Raw genomic sequence first — 25,180 nt, 5'->3', positions numbered from 1 at the left:
TCCTTTCAGTACTGGAACAAACCCAGAGAAACATGGCCATTCCAAAATAAAAGGATTTTAATAAAAGGATTCTCCCTATAGAAAGCCTGGATCCTGTTTGTAGGCTAATATACCTAAGCTACCTCATAGGGTTTCTAGCCCCTCCAAAGTTATCCCCTAGTTAAAATCCCACTAGTATTTGGATTGGTACATGGACATGTACTTGACCGCAAACTGCCAGTCCCTTTATTATCAGTAAAGAACGTGCTCTGGCTACAAACTTGGAGGTTCACTTTGTCATTTGCATGATGGAGCGATCCGTGCCATGGTTGCACCTTGCGGTGACATGAACCAGACTCCATCAGTGGTTCTCAACCTTCCTAATGCCGTGACCCTTTAATACAGTTCCTCATGTTGTGGTGACCCCCAACCATAAAATTATTTTCATTGCTACTTCATAACTGTAATTTTGCTATTGTTATGAATCATAATGTAAATATATGATATGCAAGAGACCCCCAAAGGGGTCACAACCCACAGTTCCTGACAAAGGTAGGACTCTTAAGTATAGGAGAGGGAAGTTCCTGTGTCAATGTAAAGCTTTCTAATGTAAATGTAAATACAGAATCAGATATCTAGTTATCTGATTCTTCCTTCTGTCATTTTTCGGGTAACATCATAAGAAATATTATGATTTAAACCAAAAGTAGAATTTAGCAAAACATTTACAGGCACTTTAATTTCTGCGAAACTGCTACAGACTCATTTATTTGGATGTTATTTTTTATTTTGATGACTGTGGTCCTGAAAAAATAAATGTAAATTACAGGGTTTCTTAGCAGTGTTTACTTTTTAAAGCTACTCGACAGTAAATCATTTTGAATTGCATCCCGGTTTATTACTTTTTATTTATTAGAATAAAAAAAATTAGTGTCTTCAAAGTAGAGACACTTGTATTGGCTACGGTACTTTCTAACACATTGGAGAAAACCATAGCTTAGAAAATTGCAGCATTAATTAATTGTAGTCAATGAAAGCAAATTTTGGAAAGTAATATTAATTTTTAGAGAAAACAAAAAAATTTTAAGGTAGAAATCCAACTTGGGCACAAGAAGAGCCAACCTATTAGATGGCTAACATCTGAATTTGATTTTCAGGATGAAAACTATGTATTTGTTATTGTTCTCTTTTATTTTTTAAGTTTCTTGGGTTTCTACTTCTCATTATTATAATGAGAAATATCTAAATGGATTCCTAACCAAATGTCGTAGCTCCCTATACAAAAACACACATAAACATAAGCATACAAGCACACTTGAAATTATAGAGACACATATAATGGTAAAAAGTAGATCTGAAAATTAAATAAGGTAAATTAATAACAGAATTAATGGCTTGGCTTTCTGCAGAACCTAGAGTTTACATCACACTTAACCTAATGTCATGTGGTAGAAAAAGTTTGAATTTTATTCTCTGTGTGAGGAAATCTCCTATGTTGTCAAAGTAGTTTCTCTATGACAGCATCATTTACATTAAAAAGTTAAAACAATTAAGATGTGTTTATCTTAATTGGATTTTAATCAAACTTTGGATTTTATTCTCTATGTGACGTTGGGAAAATCCATTAACTGCCCAGAGCTATAGATTTCTCAACTGTGAAATGAACATAATAGAGAGTTCCTTCAAGGATCAATAAATAACGTGTGTGGAAAGTCTTTGCCAACTATAAAATATTGTACAGGTTTCAGAGATTACAGAAGTAGAGATTTCAGAAATTACTCAGAGATCTCAGAGATTATTTTAGAGATGAAATAAGCGTGACAGAAATAATTGTCCTGAGTGTGTGTGGGTGTGGAAGCCAAGACCTATAACAAGCCACGAGTGGCCAAATTAAGGAGAGACTTTAGGCTTTAGCCCAAGTTGGGTATTTCTGCACATTCTACACACTGTTTCTGAACAAGGCCTGTAGATCATTCATAGGACACAGCTATTATAAATCAAAGCCTAACCTGACTTTAAAGACTAAAAACATTTAATGATGGTTTTCTTAGTGAGGCAGGTGGCTTGCTCAGGAGTCGAGACTAGCCTGAGCAAAAGCAAAACCCTGTCTCTACTTAAAATAGAAAAAACTAGTTGGGCTTGTGGTGGGTGGTTGAAGTTTCAGGTTCATGGGGGGCTGAGGCAAGGGGATCTCTTGTGCCCCCAAATTTGAGATTGCTGTGACCTAGGACACCTTGGCGCTCTACCCAGGGCACAGAGAGAGACTATCTCAGAAAAAGAAAGAGAGAGAGAGAGAGAAAGAAGAGAAAAGAAATGGTAATATTACTAAGTGATATTATATCTGTCTTTTAATGCAGGTAATGAATTTGGGCATCCTGAATGGTTAGACTTCCCAAGAAAAGGAAATAACGAGAGTTACCATTATGCCAGGAGACAGTTTCACCTAACTGATGATGACCTTCTGCGCTACAAGTTCCTAAACAATTTTGACAGGGATATGAATAGATTGGAAGAAAGATGTGGTTGGCTTTCAGCTCCACAGGTAAGCTCTTTCCTCTAAATGTTATGTTTCAGTCACCGATGCTATGCATGCTTAGAATGGCAATAGATTTAAATCTATATGAAGATCTTTTAAAAAGCGCGTTATTATTCAGTGTGTGGTGTCCTGTAACACTTAGGTTGTCAAAACATGTCACTGAATCTCTTCCATAGATAATGAAATCTTAAACATAATGCCCGGCTTGCTTTCCTGGTTAGTGTGTTGTTGTTACTTAAATTTAGTAAATTTTTATTTTCATTGACTAAACTAAATGACAAAAGCTCTGCGTGGAACCCATTTTGGAAATTACTGTGGAAACATCTTAATTGTTTTAACTTTTTTTATGTAAATTATTATGCTGTCATAAAGCAACTGCTTTGACAACATGTAGATTTCTTTATTCCCTTTTTTCTCTGTACTGGTCTCTAACCTGTCATTTCACTGGATGTCATTATACCTGCATGCTGTTTTGTATTTTTCATGAGCCTGTCTCTTCTCTGGAATTAAAGTCTCCATTTTCAATAAGTTTTAGAAAACATAATTACCAGGTACGAATTTTATACAGGTTTTTTTTTTTTCCTTGCAAAAATTAGCATATAGTATGTGTTTGTTATAATCCATTGACTTTATACTGGGGTTGTTTGAAATTACTGTTGATGTGTTTTTACTTTGGTGTCTATGAGTCTTTTTTAAAATGGCTGAACAGAGGGACTTATATATTCAGTAAGATTGGCTGCATGCCCTCATCACGTTTATTAGTAATCCTATTTCTAGAAGAGAGAGCAAAATGATGCTTCTTTTCAGTAGGAGCAGCGTGGAATACCAAAGGCATGCTGTTTACTCTAGAGCTTTAGTTCACATTTCTAAATTACCAAGAGTGGGGCTGCGATGTGCATGGCAATAAGTTCCTTCAAGGCTGGGGCTGGGCCAGGCTGGGATTGAAAAAGCACAAGCTTTTTACAGCCAACTGTAAATACCTGATGAGTAAAAAAAGAGTTTGCAGATGTAATTTCTTTGCAGACTTTCTCTTTTTATTAAAAAAAAAAAAAAAAGCTCAACATATTGCAATGGACTTTAGGTTGCTATTGAATCTAACAGATTTGTGTCAAAATGTAAAATTTTTAAGATAATTGTAGTTTCAGAAACTAGATGTAACAATATTACCTTAAATTTTATAAAGTAATTTTATGTATCTTACCTCATTAATCTGGAGACCAGGACAAAAGTCTTAAAGAGAAGTAATTTATAAATAGATCTAATATGTACATACGTTTTATATATAAATATCTTTTTTTTGTGTGTGTGCAGTTTTTGGCTGGGGCCGGGTTTAAACCCACCACCTCCAGTATATGGGGCTGGCACCCTATTCCTTGAGCCACAGGAGCCACCCAAATTATCATGTTTTGACTTAAAACCTATGCCACAACACCATTCCTCTATTTGTGCTTTGTTGTTAGAAATAGCTGGTGAGATTGTTATGCTCTAAAAAAATTTTGAAGCTGTTATTGGCTTAGTGTTCAATATAGCAAAAATGTAAAATGTTCAAAAATATAAAATGTTCTGGAATTTTCTTTTTCTGTAACAAGACGATTATGAAAGATAAGAACAACTTTTTTATAGATAGTGCACATGCGGTATGCTATTTAAATGGTATTAATTAAATGTGACATATGTCTTAATTTTTGCAGGCCTTTGTGAGTGAAAAACATGAAGACAATAAGATCATCGTTTTTGAGAGAGCAGGTCTTATTTTCATTTTCAACTTCCATCCAAGCAAGAGCTACACTGATTACCGAGTTGGAACGGCATTACCAGGGAAATATCCTTTTTGTTGCCAGTGAATATGAATGTGTATGTGCAATTTTTATTTTAACTCAGAATTATCAAAAAGACTATTGCTGATCTTGGTGACAGTGGCTTTTAGTCATCTCATCTGAAAAATGAGGAATTGAAATAGTTGATTGATAAATCTTGGCTCAGCTCAGTTATACTGATTATTCGTAACCTTCGTTTTGGCTCTAAAAAGAAAGATTTTAAACATATTTTAAAATATTTTGTTCCAGTAAGAAATACAAGAGACGATTGTAGTTTTTCTTCTAAGAAATATTGGGTAAGTCACCTCTCAAAATTATTTCCTTTACCCTTCTTGTAGGAAGGGCTAGGTAGTAGCTATGCAGACAGCTTCCTTCCCTTTCTGGCAATCCTTCTCCTAATATTCAGGACATAGCTCACCGTTGTAGGCCTGAATTGGTAAGGGGGCAATAGAGGGAGGTGTGAGCAGTGGGAATAGCAGTGAGGGTACCGTTGATGTTATTCATTTACTAACGGCTTTCAGTCATTTCAGAATTCACTGAGTACCTGTTTATTGAATACCTATGTACCAACTCTATGCTATATACAATAAACAGAAGCATTTCCTGGAAGAGATAGTCACTGCCTTCAGGGCCTATGAAAAGAAAAATGACAGATTCAGGACCTAGCAACAAACCAGCACAATATTTCAGACAGGAAACAGAAAGAACATGCTTCTCTGAAACCCTAACAGTAATTAACATCTGCCCTCTGAGCAAGATGCCTGTGCCAGCATGAAGTCCTATGCACCAGGGCCCCTTCAGCTACAAAGAGAGAAACTCCCTGTGCCACTGGCTCAGACAATAAGGAAATGTAATTGTCACAAAATGAAAGTCTGCAGGGAGCGTTAGGCCAGAACTTTGACAATATCAAGTTCCCTGGCTCATTCTTTCCGCCTTCCAACTTCTAGTATATCAAAAAGATATTATCACATGGTATAGTTAGAAGACAAGAGCCTTGGCTTCAAGTCACCCAATTAACATGGTAGGGTTATCTACCTAAAAATGTTCTCACCATCTTCAGACACACAAAAAATGCAAACAAATTTTACTTTTTTTTTTTTTTAGTGGTATCAGTATTTTTTTTATTTTTACAAATTTTAGGTCATAGTTATTATATTTTATATAAACATGAAATTGTAAAATGTTTGCTTATCCTTCCTCATCTTTGAAATCTCAAATTTATTTACTCCATTTAGCTTAGAATTGTTTTTTTAGTTAAATCATAACTGTGCACCTTAATACATTTATGGGATACAATGTGCTGATTTGATATACAATTTGGAATGCTTACATTAAGCTGGTGAACATAACCTTCACCTCACTTATTTGTTGTGCTAAGACATTTATACGCTACTCTTAATAGTTTTGGCACGTACCCTTGCCTTGTGCACATTAGGTGAGGTCCCACCAAATAGCCTTCCTCCTCCCACCCCTCCTCTCTCCCCCTTCTTCCCTCATTCTTTCTGGACTCTAGTTGTACTTTATCATTCTTATGAAAGTGTGGGTAATTATATATTGGTTACATAATAGTACTGAGTACATTGGATACTTTTCTTCCATTGTTTTGTCTCTTTTCAAGATGGAAGTCACTTCTCTAGCATTTTTTTTTTTCATATTTCATTGAGCAGACTTGGATCTCACATCCCCAAAAAACATTTTTAGGAAGAATGAATGATATCACCATGAGACACTTAATCGGGAATAGTCACAGGAAGAGGACTTCTTGGGGAAGAGAGCAGCCAGACAAACTGTTACCCTGCCACTAAGAAGGAAAGGGCTAGCACTGTCCAGTAAAGTCACCTGCAGCGTGTCCCACTGCCTTGTGCTGCCCAGTGACATGGAGGCTGCAGAGAGGTGCCTGGGCAATTGTGGTCACACATGACATCAGAGTTTAGGAGAGGAGGATGTACCTATGAGGCTAGCCCAGATGTACCCCTGTGGACACAGAGGATAGTCCATGTCATCTGTATCTTTATATATAGAAAGAAATTAACATGGTGGGGTTACCTATACCTAAGAAATGATGTTCCATTGGGTGGGGGGAGCAAATGTTCTCACCATCTCAGTGAAAAAATGCAAACAAATATTAGAGGTTAAGCAATTTCTGTATGACTTTTCTTATCTCCAGATTGCTAAGGTAATGTCCATAAAGCTAAGCCCCTCTATTCTTGATAATATAATACAACAAACCAAAATGCACTTACAAAATGCTTAGTTTCTGCTGTAGTCTTTGCTGGCATCTTTGCAGTACTGTCTTTGATCCTAAGTGAGAGAAAAGAAATATTTAAAGCCAGACTGTGTTGCAAGGTATAATGCAGTAAATGGAAAAGCAGTAAGGATGTACCATGGGAGGGCAGAGAACAAGGAAAAGAAAAACATGAATAAATGAGTGTAAACAGCAGGAGGACAAAGAATAAAGAAAAGACTGTTATGACTAGATCTTGAAATGGATAAAAGTATAGTAGAAAATAATTGAGTAAAGCCATTCCAGCTGTTGGAAGCATAGACTATCCTTAATAATAGACAAGACACATAAAGTGGATTAATTAGAGAATGGTGACTATAAAACAAAGTACTTCAGATAAAGCTGAAAACACAGATTGAGATCATATAGCAGAAAATTTTAATGCCATATTAATTAACTTTTTTTTTTTGTTGTTTGAAACAGAGTCTTACTCTGTTGCCCAGGCTAGAGTGCCATTGTTTCAGCCTAGCTCACAGCAACCTCAAACTCCTGGACCCAAGCCATCCCTGTGCCTGACTACAGGTGCCTGCCGCAACACCTGGTTAATTTTTCTTCTATTTTTAGTAGACGGGATCTCACTCTTTCTCAGGCTGGTCTCAAGCTGCTGAGCTCAAGGTATCCTCCTGGTGCAGCCTCCCAGAGTGCAAGGATTACAGGCACGAGCCACCATGCTTGGCCAGTTTAAGTTTTTTTCTATGATTTAATAGTGAGTTGTTGAAGATTTTTGACTAGGGAGCTACTTGATAAGAATGTATGTGTTAATAAAAGTGTATAAAAGAGCTTTCATGAGGAGAGAGATTGGAAGTACAGATATTAATTATGAGAAATTGGAGTGCACCCAGAAGATAACGAGGGCTCGAACCAAAGTAATGGGAATAGAATAGAAAGAGCAGTGAGAGATGGCTCTTTCTTGTAGTGCAAGGACGTGGCTTCTGTTCAGACTTGGAGCATAGAAAAGGAAATATGAAGTTTCACTGTGAACAATGATAAGAATATTGGTAGTGTTATTCCTGAGGATACAACACAAGGAGAATTAACCAGGGAAATATAAAATATGAATTTAATTTAGGATTTAAAGGATTGAAAGTAGAAATACATGGAATTTTCAATGATGACACTAAGAGAAAAGTCTTGGCTCAAGCTACAGTGATTTATCCAAAATTATTAACTTTGATGAACAAATATTATTGAATAGAAACATATATAATAATTTAGTATTTTTGAGTATGATCTTTCCAAACGTTGGTGTATTTTTACTAATATAGAATTATACAGGGCCAGGCGTGGTGGCTCACACCTGAATCCTAGCACTCTGGGAGGCCAAGGAGGGTGGATTGTCTGAGCTCATAGGTTTGAGACCAGCCTGAGCCAAAGTGAGACCTTGCCTCTTTATAAAACTAGTCGGGCGTTGTGGTGGGCACTTATAGTCCCGGATATTCCAGAGGCTGAAGCAAGAAAATTGCTTGCGCTCAAGAGTTTGAGGTTTCTGTGAGCTATGACATCACGCATTTCCCCAAGGGTAACAAAGTGAGACTCTGTCTCAAAAAAAAAAAAAAAAAAAAAAAAAATTATACAGAATACAAAAGCCTGGTTTGGTTTTTGATAAACTTTGACACAAATTGAGTCCTCTGAAATTCAGTGATCTATTCAAATGTCTACAGCTACCTTTTACAAAGTAATTTTCTATTTTAATAAATAAATATTGAATGTTTTACATTAGTGACCTCTTTCAGAAGCTATACTAATTATAGATTGTAATTACATAGACACTTTGGAAAACTGGGCAATGTCTTTATGGAAGTGATATTCAATTATCATCCATCTATTGGCCCTTCAAGGGAATCTTGAAGAAATATTGTTGGCCAATTCTCTTCATTTTCTTTTCTACAAATTTATGCCCACTTGGGCCTTATTTATTCTTACTATTAATATATATCTTATTCTTGTCTGTCAACAAGCAGTAAGAGTAACTAATTTACACATGTTATTGCTTCCTCTGAGGACCTGTGCATTTTAATAAGTCTCTCATAATACTCAAAAATTATTCAAGATCTAATGGCCCAGATATGTAATTGAAGGATTTTATTATACTGCATATTTTTTTTAATTTTTTTGTGTTAATAATGCTAGCCCTAACTCTGAGATTAAAATCATAAAATTATCTGGATTTTGAGAGATCCTACACTCTACCTTTATAGTTCATCGTGAAAGTCTTATCCAAAAATTCCTTTGCAAATAATCAACTGTTATTAAACTGCTTCTCAGTGCTAAGAATCTCACTATTTCACAAGGTAAACATTACATTTTTTAATTATCAAAAATGATATCTGAAATGTTAATGCACTAGTTGTCTACTTTGGGGCTAACACCTGTTCTACCTGCCTGCTTTTTAAATCAAAAAAGAGTTAAATGTGTTTTTTATAATACCACCTCTCCTAGTCTTCCCACTTTCAGACCAAATTAGTCTTTTTTTTAAAATATAAATTTAGTGGGTACAAGTATAATTTTGTAATGTTAATACATTGTGGAATAGTTTACTACAAGATTATGGTATGTGATGCCTTTGGCTTTTTTTTTTTTTTTTTCTTTTGAGACAGAGCCTCAAGCTGTCCCCCTGGGTAGAGTGCTGTGGCATCGCTGCTCACAGCAACCTCCAACACCTGGGTTCAAACGAGTCTCCTGCCTCCTCCTCCCAAATAGCTGGGACCACAGGCGCCCGCCACAACGCCTGGCTATTTTTTGGTTGCAGCCATCATTGTTGCTTGGCGGGCCTGGGCTGGATTTGAACCCGCCTCCTTAGGTGTATGGGGCTGGCACCTTAGCTTTTTTTTTCACTTAAAATTGCTTTGACTATTTGTGTTCTTTTTTTTGGTTCCATATGAACTTTATAATTTTTTTTCTATTTATGTATAAAATGATTTTGGTATATTGATAGGGATTACATTGATCTACAGATTGCTTTGGGCAGTATAGTTATTTTAACATTAGTTCTAACAATCAGTGAACCTGAGATGCTTTTTCCATCTGTTTTTGTGACCTCTGTGATTTCTTTCATCAGGATTTTGTAATTTCTCTCAAGCAATCTCTTTAACAACTTGGTTAGATATATTTGATATATTCTTAAGTTGTTTTCTTTTCTTTTCTTTTTTTTGGAGTGATAGTGAACGGGATTGCCTTCTTGATTTGGCTCTTGATCATGAGTAGTATATAGAAATGTTACTGATTTTTGCATCTTGATTTTATATCCTGAATCCTTACTGAATTCATCTAACAAGTCAAAGACTTTTTTTGGTCAGGTCTTTAGGATTGTCTATCTAGAAATCGTATTGGCAGCAAATGGAGATAATCTGACTTCCTATTTTGCAGTTTTGATTCCTTTTATTCTTCTTTTGCCTGGTTGCTTTTTCTAGGACTTCCAGTACTCTATTGAATGGAAGAAGTGAAATGGGCATCCTTATCTGGTTTCAATTCTTAAGGGAAATACATTCAAGTTTTCCCCATTCGGTGTAGTACTGGCTGAGACTGTCATACATGATCTTTATTATTTTGAGGCATATTTCTTCTATGGACAGTTTATTGAGGGTTTTTTTTTCATCATAATGGGATGCTGGATTTTATCAAAAGCTTTTCCTACATCTATTAAGATGATCATATGATCCTAAGGTTTTTCTTGTTAATTCTGTTTATGTGATACATCACATTTATATATTTGTATATATAATGTCTCTCTATATATATGTAAGGAAATTCAGCAGAAAATATATACATACATATATATATAGTGTATATATATATGACCAACCTTGCATCCATTGAATAAACTCATTTGATCACGATATATTATCTTTTTGATATGCTGTTAGATTCAATTTGTTAATATTTGGTTGAGGATTTTTGCATCTGTGTTAATCAGAAATATTTGTCAGTAGTTGTTTTGTTTTTTGTTCATTTGTGTATCCTTGTCTGGTTTTGCTATCAGCGTGATACTGGCTCCATAGAATGAAATAGGGAGAATTCCCTCCTCCTTGATTTATTCCTACAGTTTCAGGAAGATTGGGACCAGTTCTTCTTTATAACTTTGAAAGAATTCAGCTGTGAATCCATCTGGTCCAGGGCCTTTTTTTATTGAGAGATTTTTGATTGCTGATTCAATCTCACTACTTCTTGATCTTTTCAGGACTTCTATTTCTTCCTGGTTCAATTGTAGGGTTTTAAAATAAATTCTTATGGTACTTTCCAGACCTCTTACCTTTATTATCTCCGTTATCAAAATACAGCCCACATCATTCATATTCCTCTTACACTAACAGCAAAGTATTCCAGAAATGGTCTTGTAAGTATAACCAAAAGTGGCCCATTACCTTTCTGTATCTTAAGGCTATTCTCTTATTAATATAATTAAAGTAGCATTAATTTCCTGGCAGCCATCATGTCTTTGCTCCTTTTTTTTTCATTTAAATAAAAAAGCTTCTTATGTTTTTTTCTTTCTATATCCCAGTATTATGTCATATTCCTTCTTCTTTATTCTGTTGCCAGTTTTCACCTACAATCCCAAATTTAACGTTGAATATGAAAAAGTATTGTATTAAATTTAACCTTCTAACTTATTAATAGAGAAGATAAAAGAATATTAGAGTACAGTTCTCTGTTATTAATCTGTTATGATTGTACCATCTTCTGTAAGCCCCAGATAGAACTCTTTTTTCAACTTCTTGTTTCAAGCTTAGCTTCTAAGTCATTTTTTATTATACTTTGCACTTTACTAGTCTCATTTTTTTTTGGCCTTTCATCTTTCTGAATTTATTATTTTACCTAAAAACTACATTGTAACTCAGCATCATGGAACGATTTCAGATATACAAAAATATTACAAGTGGAATTTTAATGCTCTGTTACTGATTTCACCAAACTGTTCTGTGCTGCTTGGCATTTCCAACCACTGAGCAAGGGAATTGAGTACAGATTTGCACTATGAAGAATCCCCAGTGACAAGAGTAGATGTATTAATTAGGTAAGGACATTCAGCAAACTTTTAATAATTCCTGGGAAGCAGAATTTGGTGGCAAAACGGATGTAAAGTTTATAAAGAAGTCACATGAACTTCCTCCATCCCTATGAAATAGTGATAAAACTGCTATTGGTAACATGTCTGAATTCTTGAGCAGTTTCCTTTTATTTATTTATTTGTTCATTTATTCGTTTATTTTTGCACCAGTACATCTTGTGTATCAGGCAAGACATCAACTTCCCCTCACTTCTGTGTAGAATAGATGGTAAGTGTCTTTTCAAGAAACCGTTGGCAGTGGGAGCCTATTGGGGGGGTCGTGCCGGGCAAGGTGAAAAGAAACACTCTGGGGATATCTCTACCTATCACGTCAAAATAAGGTGATACATTTGGAAAACCAAAAAGTAAGTCTGATTTGTATCAGTACGGTTTTAAACGTGGTCTTCATGGCGACTGTCAAAGGGCATAGTATTTTTTATGCAAAAGAATCTGAGGCTATAGTCAAAGAAAAAGTTAAAAAAAGTTAAAAAAAAAACCACCTAGGAAAAACCCATTTGTTTTTTCCATTTGTCTTTTAGTTGCTAATCTTCAGTGTCTTAGTCACCACCATTCTTGAATACAGCAGACACCAATCCACGTAACACTGAGCTGAGGCCTAAATTCACTTGGTAAATAGGTAGGTTTCACATTTCGTGCTTAGGAAGATAAATTCACCTGATACGCTCTAGTTGCTTATGTTTTCACATTCTTAAGCTGTACGGAAAGACGCATTATGACTTTTATATAATCAGAATCATTGTGGTATTTTTAGTTACATTTCTTCGCCCCGAATATTACAAATCATCACTGAGTCAGAAGGAAAAACGCATGAGGGCAAACTGCTCTCTGACCCGTCGTGAATGATGCAAATGACAATGCCACATTTTAAAAGATGTGGGCAAGAATGTGGACATCAGGTAAATTGGTTTTGGGGTCTTTTGTCTTTTAGTCATTTGTACTAATTAATTAATAATAATGAAAAAGTTTGAAATATTGCAAGAATTACAAAAATGCGTCATGGAGACACAAAGTGAACGCAAGCTGTTGTAAAAATGGCACTAATAGTGTCACTCAACAAAGAGTTGCCACAGACCTTCAACTTGTAAAAAGCACGGTCTCTATGAAATACAATTAAGCCCAATTCAATGAGATATGGGTAAATCCTGGGCCTCACTATAAGATAGCTGTGGAGACTGAGGCCTGCCCCCAACCTGTGGCTGGGAAAGGCAGGCAGGGTATTACAAACCCACATCCTTTCCATTGCACCAAGGTCCCTTTTTCTGTCTATTCTTGGGCATGTACAAGTGGTTGGGGGTGGCAGCAATGCTGGCATTATTGGTGATGATTTCTCCATGTAATGTTCAAAGTAATTTTGATATAGTTATGAGAAAAGTAGGTTACATTAGATAATTAGACATAAACTCATTGCACTTGCAGGCTTCTCTCTGGTCAGCTAATCTCTCTCACTGCCACAGCAACACCCCCAGAAATTCTTCCTAGTGATCTATTATCATTTTACACAAGAATAAAAACAATTTTTTTTAATAATTGACCTGTACATTCAGAACAATTATTGTGATTTTTCTGTATTCTAGGGTAGAATATAAATGTGTTATGGCTCTATGTTTGAAGTCAAACTTCTTTGATGCATCACACCAATTTCAGTTTACTATATGATATTCCATATAAATTTTTAAACTTCACAGTTTATTTATAAGGTATATATCTTGGTATATTCAGTTTAATATTCTGAGAGCATCAACAACACAAGTATCAAATATTTTAAAATTATTTGTCAGCATGCTGTTGGAGTCGGGTAGCAATGATATTGTAATAGCAGCCCCCTTTCCAAATGGCATTTCAAACTGTTACAATATCAGGATATTAAGAGAAGAGATCATGAAGTATGGCTTGGGAAGAATATATGAATCTAGGCCAAAATTATTTAAAGCCAAAGGAACAGCTGAGTAAGTAGTTGAATTCAACTTGAGATCACTGAAATATTTTCATGAAACTACTGCAAGATGTGCTTTTGAAAACGTAAATTCAGATTCTGACATTTGCAACCTGTACACAGAGTTTCTAAAGAGCAAATAAGGTCACTTGAATGATTTACGGGGATGTGATTGCTGAAGGCGGAGATGTTGCTGTGAGTTGCTTAGGTTATAGAAACCTTTGAAGTGTGGTTATGTAACTCTCCGCATTTTTTATAATCTCTGCTTTATGTAACAAACAAAAACAAAGGACTTAATTTAGGATTAGCTAAATGCCACCTATCAAGATTATTCATGTAAAGGTCAGTTTCTGAACTAAGGAAACGCAGCATTTCGAAGTTCTACTTTTGAGATTATAGCTGTTATGGTAAAAAGAAAAAGAAAGCAAATACAGAGTTTTCTCATGAAAGATCTACACAGGGAGTTGGAACAGGTGCAAGCACGTTTCTCTGTGTGTGTTCATGTGTGTGCTTTTACATTATGCTGCAATTAACAAATGTTCCTCTTTATGTGAGCAGAGACAGGTAATTCTAACAATAGTATATTTAACAGGGGTATTCTTTTTGTTTCTGTAGCTTCAAAATAGACGTATACTTTCACTTTTGCTTTGGTCAGCCTTCTTCAGTTTCCAGATGAAAGTAATACTTTTAAATGTTACTTAGAGGTATTTTCGATCATTTCTTTTTGTTAAACCCTACCTAACAATCCCTGTAACTTAGTGCTGTTGACAGACAAGCACCCTCTCCTCCCCTGGTAATAAAAAGCCTAGGATTTAGCTCAACTTTTTATCCAGGACTTTAAGGTGAATCATACAGTAAGAAAAATATTTGCATGATTACAATATCACAGCTGCTGTAATACCTTTACCTTAGTTTAACAATTATTCATGAAGTTATAGGTAATAATGAATAATAAGTCCTCAGTGCACACAAATGTTTTTAGTTGTTTTTTGGAGGTGGATAGGAAGGTTTTTCATTTCAAGTAGCCATCACGGGGCTATGAAATATTTAACAGCATTTCTCTTTTTTTATCTCATAGCTCAGAAGTGCAGTGATGGTCTTCTGGCTTCAGAAAGTCACCTAACAATACCTTGGTCAAGATTTCTATATTTTCTATCTTTTGGGAAAGAAATTAGAAGTATTATTGTAACCTTTTAAAAGCAGTACACACTCAGGTGGTGAGAGTATCACTAGTGGTGTGTGTGTGAAGGTAGGGGACAATTGTACCCTGGGTGATCATTTTCACCAGTTTGTAAAAGGAGATACGATTACATGTTAATTGACTCTGAGATAAATAGTAAGATAAAGCATTAGTCAGATATAAGCAGTTACAGCTCTACTAAGAATATATTAGGTACTTGCAACATAGAGCTACATTTTGACAGATGATAAGAGGATGGATGGGTAGTGAACTGACAGATGTATGGCTGAATGGAGGATATAACCTGAAGTACTTTAAATTAAATAATTAAAAGATTACTATAATGATTGCTTCTCCTTTGAAACAGAACTTAATAAATAGGAAAGAAAATTGATATGATAATATTGATAAAATATGCTATAATTTTGTAGAATTTCAAATTGATATCCTAGTACCTACTTTCAGTTAGAATACTTGCTGAATGGATTTGTACAGTAAGATTCACCATCTAATAGAAACTTCTTATCTGTCATAAATTCTGCACACACTTTTCACTCACTACCAAATGCAGGCAACCCTTCTTTTCCTAGAGAACCACACAGCCAGTGTTAAAGAAGGAACTCTAAGGTATACCTTGGAAATACTATGGGTTCAATGCCAGACCACTGGAATAATGCAAATATTATAATACGGCAAGTCACATGAATTTTTGGTTTCCCAGTGTATGTAAAAGTTTTTTACCCCAAACAGCAGTCTATTCAGTGATCAACAGCATCATTTCTAAAAAACAATGCCTATCCCTTAATTTAAGACGTTTTATTGTTTAAAAATGCTAACAATCATCAGAGTTCTCTGAACGTCCCAATCTTGCCTAGTGGAGGGTCTTGCCTCCATGTTGAGGGCACCCGACTGATCAGGATGGTGGTTACCGAATGCTGGCGTGGCTGAGGCAATTTCTTAAAATAAGACAACAAGGAAAGTTTGACACATTGGTTGACTTTTCCTTTCTCAAAATATTTCTCTGTAACATGCAGTCGTGTTTGACAGCATTTGAGCCACCACGGAACTATTTTTTTTTTCAAGTGTGAATGTTTTATAGGGCCTTTCAGGGCAAGATAGGTTCGCCATAGACAAGGAACAGGCTCGCTCGTCGTGACCAGAAGGGCCCCACAGTGGAACTCTTAAAATTGGTATCATTGCTCTGAAATCCTGCCATTGCGTTATCACTAAGCTCTTGTAATAGTCTTTTTTTGTTTTTTTTTTTTGCCTTTCAACAAGGTTTACAGCATCTCCACTTGGCGTATTTGTATATTCCATCTCAAGAAACCACTTTTTCTGCTCCTCCATAAGAAGCAACTCCTCATCCATTAAAGTTTAATCATGAGATTACAGCAATTTAGTGACATCTCCAGGCTTCACTTCTAATTCTCTACCACGTCTCCAGTTTCTTGTTCTGCTGAAGTTGTGAACCTCTCAAAGTCATCCATAAGGAATCAACTTATTCCAAACTCCTGTTAATATTGATATTTTTACCTCCTCCTGTGAATCGTGACTGTTCTAAAATGGCATCTAGAGGGGTGAATTCTTTCCAGAATGTTTTCAATTTACTTTACCCAGATTCATAAGGGGAATCACTCTCTATGGTAGCTATAGTTTTTAAAATGTGTTTCTTGAATAAAAAGAGTTGAGAGGCAAAATTAACCCCTAAAAATAGAGTCTACCTGTCTCTCATAAGCCTCATAAAGCTTTGAAGCCAGGAATTGACTTCTCTCTGGCTATGAAAGCTGTAGATGGGATCTTCTAATAGAAGGCTGTTTCACTTGCATTGAAAATATGCTGTTTAATGTGGTCACCTTCAGCAATTATCTCAGTTGGGTTTTCTAGACAATTTAGACAATTTGCTGCAGCTACTCCATCAGCACTGGCTACTTCACCTCGCACTTTATGTTATGAAATATCCTCATTCCTTAAACCTCATGGACAAAACTCTTCTAGCATCAGAGTTTTCTTATGAAGCTTCAGAGATTAAAGAGAGTCAGCACCTTGCTCTGAATTAGGTTTCGCTTAGGGGCGTGTTGTAGATGGTTTGATCCTCTCTCCAGACCTCTAACTCTTCTGCATATCAGCACCAGGGCTGGTTCGCTTTCTCATTCATGTGTTCATGGAGCAGCAATTTAATTTCCTTTAAGAACTTTTCCTTTGCATTCACAAAATGACTATTTGGCTGGAGAAGCCAAGCTTTCATATCCCAACTTTTGACATACCTTCCCCACTAAGCTTGATCATTTCTATCTGCTTCTTTTACTTCTCTTTTTGTTTTGTTTTGTTTTGTTTTGTTTTTTTGAGACAGAGTCTATTTCTGTTGTTCTGAGTAGAGTTACACGGCATCATAGCTCACAGCAACCTCAAATTCTTGGGCTCAAGTGATCCTCTTTTCTCAGCCTCCCAAGTAGCTGGCACTACAGGTGCCTGCTATAATCACTTCTACTTTTCTATTTAAGGCAGGCGTCCTCAAACTATGGCCCATGGGCCATATGCTACCCTCCAAGGACATTTATCCAGCCCGCCGGGTGTTTTTGCCGCTGCTGCCTGTCCTGCTTAGCAGCCGACTCATCCCGGGGCCCACAGTCTGGCCCTCAGCGGCCTGAGGGATAGTGAACTGGTCCTCTGTTTAAAAAGTTTGAGGACCCCTAAAAAGGAAGAGATGTGTGACTCTTCATTTGAACACTTAGAGGCCATTGTTGAGTTACTAATTAGCCTAATTTCCATATCACTATGTCTCTAAGAATAGAGAAACCCAAGAATGGGGAGAGAGATGGAGGAAGAGCTGATCAGAGGAGCAGTTAACACATGACATTCATCAGTTACATTGACCTTCTTACATGAGTATGGTTTGTGATACCCCAAAACAATCACAGGAGTAATGACAGAGATGATCATAGGTTTTCATAATATATAGTAATAACATAGAAAATGGCTGTGTTATACCCCTGTGGCTCAGTGGGTAGGCACCGCCCATATACCAAGAGTGGCAGGTTCAAACCCAGCCCCGGACAAACTGCAACAGAAAATAGCCGGATGTTGTGGTGGGTGCCTAGTCCCAGCTACTTGGGAAGCTGAGGCAAGAGAATCACCTAAGCCTAAGAGCTGGAGGTTGCTGTGAGCTGTGTTGCCACAGCATTCTACCAAGGGCGACAAAGTAAGATACTGTCTCAAAAATAAACAAACAACAACAACAATAAAAAAAAACCAGAAAATGTAATAATAATATATGAATATATAACAACAATGAAAAATTTGAAGTGTTAAAAGAATTACCAAAGTGTGACACAGAGACACAAGGTGAGCACATGCTTTTGGAAAAAATGGTGCCAGTAGTTTTGCTTGGTCCAGGATTGCCACAAACATTCAATTTGTGAAAAAAACACAATACCTACAAAGTTCAATAAGGCAAAGCATGATGAAAAAAATTATGCCTGCACAGTGATAAAATTGGCCTGAAATATTTCACATCTAAGCTTTCCTTTTAATGTAGTTATTTATATAATTCATCTAAAATAGACCATTCTCTTCTATTTAAAAAATAATTGTATTGGTCACCTTAATAGCTGATGCCAGTGTTTTTTACATAGCATTCTGTGTCTATACTAAATTTCTAATAGGGATGTTAAATTACTTTTTTCTTCTGGGTATCAGTAGAAAGTAGCCTTTTTCAATGAATATCTCCTGCCTGACATAAAGCTGGTTAAATCTTTTGTAAGTGAAATATGATTTGCATTTCTGACATTTTGGGGTAAGCTCTTCTAATTCAGAATCTCACAGTATCAAGCTAAGTGATTAGTGTTTTATATATGAAAATGTTACTCGCATACCAAAAAATGTTTTCTAAAATTAGGGCATGAGTAATTACTGGATCACTGTAATTATTTAAGGGCGCCTAAGCATGTATGGATATTACAGCTGAAGAAAGAGTTTCCTCTTCTCCCCCCAAAAGAGAAAATTTTAGAGCCTTAAGCAATGTGCTCTTAGATGCAAGTGGCTTCAGTTATAATCATGTATAAGAACATCTCTAATTCTATTAATGTGGTTTTATTTGGCCTCATGTTTGGAAAATCCTCAATTATTTCTTAATTTGTGAAATTAGTTGTGGGCTTTCTTTTGTAGTTGTGTGGTATCACCTATTGAATAAGGAAAGTGTTGTTTAGAAATTACCCAGTAAAATCATTAAATTAACATATTACTTAATGAAGTGTAATCATATTACCTATCTTATATTGGCAGACAAGCGTTTTAGTTCAGGAATATTAATTGAAACAGAAAATTTTATTTGCCCATAAACTTGTAAACATTACCATGAGTTTTTTTCCCTCTCATGAGTTCTTTGTAATGTAGAGAGAGAACCAGTGTTTACTTTACTTCTCTATCGACATTTGCCCTTTTTGCCCAGCTAAAGAAAACAAAAGAAAAATAATTTTCCATGTTGATAGCACTTTCCCCCTAATCCTAAAACATTATTTTCTTCAGTTAGTTCTCTTACCCTAGCATTTTTGTTTTCCAAGGGCTCATGTAACTTGTATGGCCTTCAGAAGTCATGAGAATTTGCGTTGTAATATACGTAAACATAGAGAAATTTGCTCTCATGGCTGGGATAGTGATTAGGATGATGAGCTCTGGACTGGGATCATCTCAGAGTTCAAGTTCCATCTCTACCCTGTGTTTGTGTCATGAAAGTAACCTCTTCGTTTCTCGTTTTCTTCATTTCTACCCATACTCTACTTCATCTCAAAAGCTACCCCTAGAATTGTTGTCAGAATTAAATGAGTTAATGCGAGGGAAAGGTCTAGCAACAAAGTTACCCACGTGTTATGGGCTCAGCAAGTGTTAGCTTCTGTTATCATCATTACTATAGTTATCAATATTCTAAAAGTACACTAGAAATTTGATAGTAAAAGGAAGGAAATGAAAGGACGTGAGAAGTAGCTACCAATCTGCTGTTTGCATTTCCTTGTCCTACTTATTTTTTCATGTCTTAGTCCCTATTTCACCACCACACAATGATCCCTTTCAGTCTTTTCATAGAACTAGAATTAAAAGTCTTCTGCTCTCTGCCAAATCCCTTCCTTCCTCACTCTTGCACAATTTCCTTTCCTTGATTTCTTTTGCTTTCCACCCATTCTTTGTGTTACCTTTGTTTCTTTCAGATCCAAACCCAATCATTTATTCTCCTTCCTGGGACTCTTCCCTTGAAAAATCCACAGATTTTCACAGCTTCATCTATGAGCTCTATGCAGAGCTCTATGCAGCTCTATGCTCTCCTACCTTGTGCGATTTTGTGATGTTTAATGATTTTAGGCAATACTAGGCAGCATGGAATCATAGATTTTCAAAACAGCAAAGAATCCTGGCATAATATGGTCCAGCCTGTTCAAATTATATAAAATTACTTGATTTATGAGATCTGTAAGCTTGTTTTAGGAGATGATTTCAAACTTAGTAACCAAAAGTTAAATTTGCATAACACATCACAGTGTATGCTTTTATTTACATTAAACCACATCATCCTCCCATCATCTCAGTGATGCTGGTCAGACAAATATTTTTACCCTCAATCCACATAAGAGGATCAGAAAAAGTTATAACTTTCACAAGGTCATATTCCTAGTAAATGAATACATGTGATTTAAATCTTGCTCTCTAACTTTGGTTTTACATTTGGGAACCAGATAGCTCATCTTTTAGCTCCCCCCTAGAAATGCCACTAAAATACATGAAGTGTGTCTCACTAATTAGAATTAGAATTTGATTTTCTTCTCTACTTATATTTGTAGAAGTTAATGGTACCTCTGACTAAATGTTGTTTTTTTGCACTGTTATTATCATCCTAATTTCTGACACTCAGAAGGAGGGATCAATGTAAGTAGAAACATTTTTCGGCTTTATGAAAATTTTCACACATTGTTTATCTTTAATGTGTGCAATGTGACGTTTTGATAGACATTGTGAAAATGTTACTGCGCTCAAGTTAACTAACATATCCATCACTTCACATAGGTACCAGTTTTTGTGGAGTTAGAACACTGAAGATCAGCTCTCTTAGCACATTTCAAGTATACAGTAGGTTGTTATTAACTATAGTGACCATGTTGACCAACTATAATGACCATGTTATATTTCTGGAACTTATTCATTTTACAAATGAAAGTTTGTGCCCTTTGACTAAAACCCTCCTGTATTCCCCTCTCCCAGCCCGTGACAATCATCTGTCTACTGTCTGTTTATATGAGTCCAGCTTATTTAGATTCCACATTCAAGTCAGATCGTATAGTATTTGTTTTTCTGTGTATTGGCTTATTTCGCTTAGCATAATGTCTTCCAGGTTTATCAGTATTATTACAGAATAGCTGAATGGATGTAAATAAGTAATAAGACCAACTATATCCTGTATATAAGAAATTATCTTTACTTCAGTTACTTGTAAAGAAACAGGTAGGCTAAAAGTGAAGGGATGGAATAAGATACTCCATACAAATAGAACCAGTAGGAAGCAGAAATAACCTCTCAGCTCTAATATTTCCCTGTAGGATTCTTTAACACTTCTACCTGGTAAAATTAAACCAGTATGGTTGTTTTAAACACAATTCAAAACTATTAAATTAAATTTATTATACCTCTGAAAAATATATTTATTAGCAATCACAAGTGTGTATTTGTGCATGCATGTATGTTTAAAGCTTTCTTACTCATGTTTTTAAATGTGTATAGAAAAGGTTTAATTTGAATCTTTTTACTCACAGTTATCTGATACGGTGTTTGGGCTGTGTTCCCAGAAGTGCTCAGGAACGACTACAGTGAGGATGCATCTGGGTGTGTTTGCACACACACACCTGCAAACTTTATAATTTTTTATAGGACACAGCCTGTACACATTTGGCTTACTAAAGCACCGAGTGAGACCTATACTAATATGATTTTCTATTTGCTCTTACAAATCAAAAAAGAGGAAGATACGTTAACTCTGTGTGACCCCACCTAAGTTACGACTTCAGATAAAGAAAAAGGATGTTTCTACGGCCACAGCTAAAACAATCCACTGTCCAATTTTTAAGTAAATTAATGTTTATGCTCTTATTGTCTTTATCTGGAAGATGGTAGTCAAGTATTATAAAAGATTATAACTAAGTCTATATGCTAGCCCTGCCAAATTAGTATATGTAAGATTTTGACAAGCTATCTGATGTGTGTTCTTAAATTTTCTCGTTGTGTAGAGAAAGCTAACCAGTGAAGTAGACAATGGTGGTCTCACTCAGTGCTGACCGCAGCAAACTTATAATCATTTTCCATATCAACTAAGAATTATATAAAATGTTTATCTCCAAGACTCATACCAATCAAAATTATCGAGAATTAATTGCCTTACAGTAACGTGTTTATTTTACTATAGTGAGTTATCCAAAATGAAGGACATTTCCCTTTTATAGATACCACATTATAAATCTACTTATTTACAAAAGATATGAAAGATTTTAAAATGTCTAAGTTAAACATCATAGATAATGAAATGGTAACATATTTGAAGTTAAATTTGAACCGATTTAAAATATGAACTTTATAAAAAACAAGGGAAGAAAATCAAGGTTGGTCTTTTGTGACCAAAGTAGTGGTAAGTTATTTTTTAAAGGTAAAGCAAAACATATCCAGGTTAAAAGTCAAACCTCAGGTGGAAAACTGCAATGCACTCAACAAAGACGTCAGCTACTAATCTGGATCCTAGGTGGCAAAGAAAGAAGAGACAGAAATCTTTTCTACAGATTGTATTTTAATGTAGAGTCATCAAGTATAATATTTAAGTGCATAGTATATTAAAAATTGACAATCAGGGCAACTGCAAGACAGTGTGGGGAAGTATTTAATTTTTAGTGAGGGTATAGTCAGGATATACTTCACCCAAAAGACTCCTCGTATTTCTCAGAAGTTGAAAAAGAAAAAGCCCTTTAAATTAAAAACAGCATCTAGTCCTCAAAGAGTTCTATTTACTGTCTGATTAAATTTTAATGTTAAAATTCCAAAATAACAGGAAAAGTGTTAGATTACAGTGAGAACAAAGACAAAGGGAGATGACGGGAATAGGAATGAAGATCACAAGGAAGAGGCCAAGTTGATTAAAAAAAAATATGATACAGAATTAGGAGATCCACTTTTACATTTTCCATCTCTCAAGACAGCAGTTTAACTGGGTCAAGGTCTATTATAATAATAGCCACAAAAGCTAATAGTTGGCACATTTTCCCCAGTGCTAGACACTGTGTTAAGCACTCAGTATAGATTGTTTCAGTTCATCCCCTCAATAGCCCTCTGCTGCATTGCCTCTGCTTACAAAAAAAGAGACTGAGACTTAAGAAAGTTAAGTAACTTGCTCAGAGGCGCACAGTTGGCAATTGGCAGGACTGGAGGCACCCACCATATTTCATTGTTTTAGGATGCTATCTCTTGTTTTTTGTTTTGTTTTGTTTTGTTTGAAACAGAGAATGCTATCTTTTATCCCTGTCTGTCCACAATAGCTCAGGTGATGATTCCTTCCTGCTTAGAATTGTCTTTATTTTTCAGTGACTTTCAAGTTTCCCTTCCATTTCAATATATTGCATTTGACTCTCCATTAAAGACTGTCCTCAGACTCCCTTTGTTTGGTGGAAGGTGTTTCTTTAAAGCTCCTATCAAAATTACTTTGAGTTCAAAAGCACCACATTTTTTTTTTCAACGTTGAGTCTGTGTGGTTTAAACTCATTTTGGTAACAAAGTATGGGGTGAAAAGGTGGATTACAATCTGTTATATGTTTTTTCTTTCATAGTTCTAAATAACTGCTGCTGCTTCATCAGATAATTGAATTTACAAGTTCTTTGAATAATCCTAATGACACAGACAAAGAGCAACAGTTTTAGGGAGAGGTTAGCGTAGAAGTCTGAGTGTATTTTTCTATTTTCTTCTTTCTTGAGTTATTAAGAAACAATGACATTTTTTAGTTAAGTTATATAATCTTCTAGGATTAAACAAAATTTTCTAAGTAGGTTAGCCAGAAGGATTCTGCAAAGTGTTTAGAATAATTTTTCTATTTGCATAGAGAAATATATGGCACTCACCATTTTGTATTATCATTCGATTTGCTATTTACTGATGTGTGTCATTAAGCATGCTTAAGAATAAACTAATAATTTGCATGAAAATACATTTCAAAAAGCATGGCAATCCATTAATTAACCCAGTAGATAATGACATTTGAGCCCCTCATCCTTTCTGCTTATTATACCACTGTTTTGCATTTTGTAATTTCTAAAGATTTTTGTCCAAGGAAGAAAACTTGCAGGGATTGGAGTTTATTTTGTGTTCTGAAGTCAGAAACCTTTTGTTGATGACATGAGTGCCTCCTAGACTACCGTAGTCTGTTTTATACTTCATTAAAATGTGTGGTTGCCATTTGAACTTCTAAAATTCATAAATGTGGATGCATATGTAGCTCATTCATGAAGATCTTGCATCAGTTCAAGGACAAACAAAATTTTAATGTGAACTAATAAGAGTAAAAAATCAAGGCCAGGTGTTGTGGCTCATGCCTAGAATCCTAGCACTTTCAGAGTCGGAAGGATCAATTGAGGCCAGAAGTTCAAGACCAGCCTGAGCAAGAGTGAGACTCTGACTCAGCATAAAATAGAAAAATTATCTGGCCATCATGGCAGGTGCCTATAGTCCCAGCTCCTTGGGAGGCTGAGGCAGGAGGATCATGTAAGCCTAGGGGTTGGAGGTTGCTGTGAGCTATGATGACACCATTGCACTCCAGGCCTAGTAACAGAGACTCTGTCTCCAAAAAAGTATATATGTATGTGCATACACACACACACACACACATGTATATATCCATATGTGTATATATGTGAATATGAATACATATATGAAAGAGTCCTCATAAAGAGAAATTGCATTTGACATTCATTACAATTTAAAATTTATTTTGACTATGTTCTATGGTAAATTTTCTATCACTTTTACATTATTCTCCTTTTAAATTTTATTTAAAAATACAGGAGTATTTTTTAAACTGAAGTCAAGAAGAGAAAAAATTAAATGGATATTTTCCATCCAAAGTAATATAATTATAAATGTCATAATGCCATAATTTGTTTTGAAAAATAATTAAAATATCATAACTGTCACATCTAGTGATGAATTTCTAAGTTCAGTTGTATACTGTAGGTCACAGAAGTAAAGATAGAAATGCCTACATCAGACACACACGACACCCACACAGCCCTCCCACACACTAACAGACGTATTCAATGATAAAACAAATGTACAACAATGCATCACAAGTCTTTGCTACTCTTGCATTTGGAGGG

At 35.5% G+C, this 25,180-nt stretch overlaps 1 protein-coding gene across 1 annotated transcript in view; it reads left to right on the top strand.

Annotated features, from left to right (window-relative positions):
• Window positions 1–25,180, top strand: part of GBE1 (1,4-alpha-glucan branching enzyme 1) — a 254,749-nt gene that overhangs the window by 218,061 nt on the left and 11,508 nt on the right. Inside the window, exons 13-14 of the mRNA XM_003783924.3 lie at window positions 2,337–2,521; window positions 4,207–4,337. Coding sequence (XP_003783972.1) covers window positions 2,337–2,521; window positions 4,207–4,337 — 316 coding nt within the window. The remainder of the gene's footprint in view (window positions 1–2,336; window positions 2,522–4,206; window positions 4,338–25,180) is intronic.

Source organism: Otolemur garnettii, unplaced genomic scaffold, assembly GCF_000181295.1.
Source record: "Otolemur garnettii isolate 467f Iridium unplaced genomic scaffold, OtoGar3 scaffold00009, whole genome shotgun sequence".
NCBI lineage: Eukaryota > Metazoa > Chordata > Mammalia > Primates > Galagidae > Otolemur > Otolemur garnettii.
This window is presented reverse-complemented; position numbering and strand designations above follow the sequence as displayed.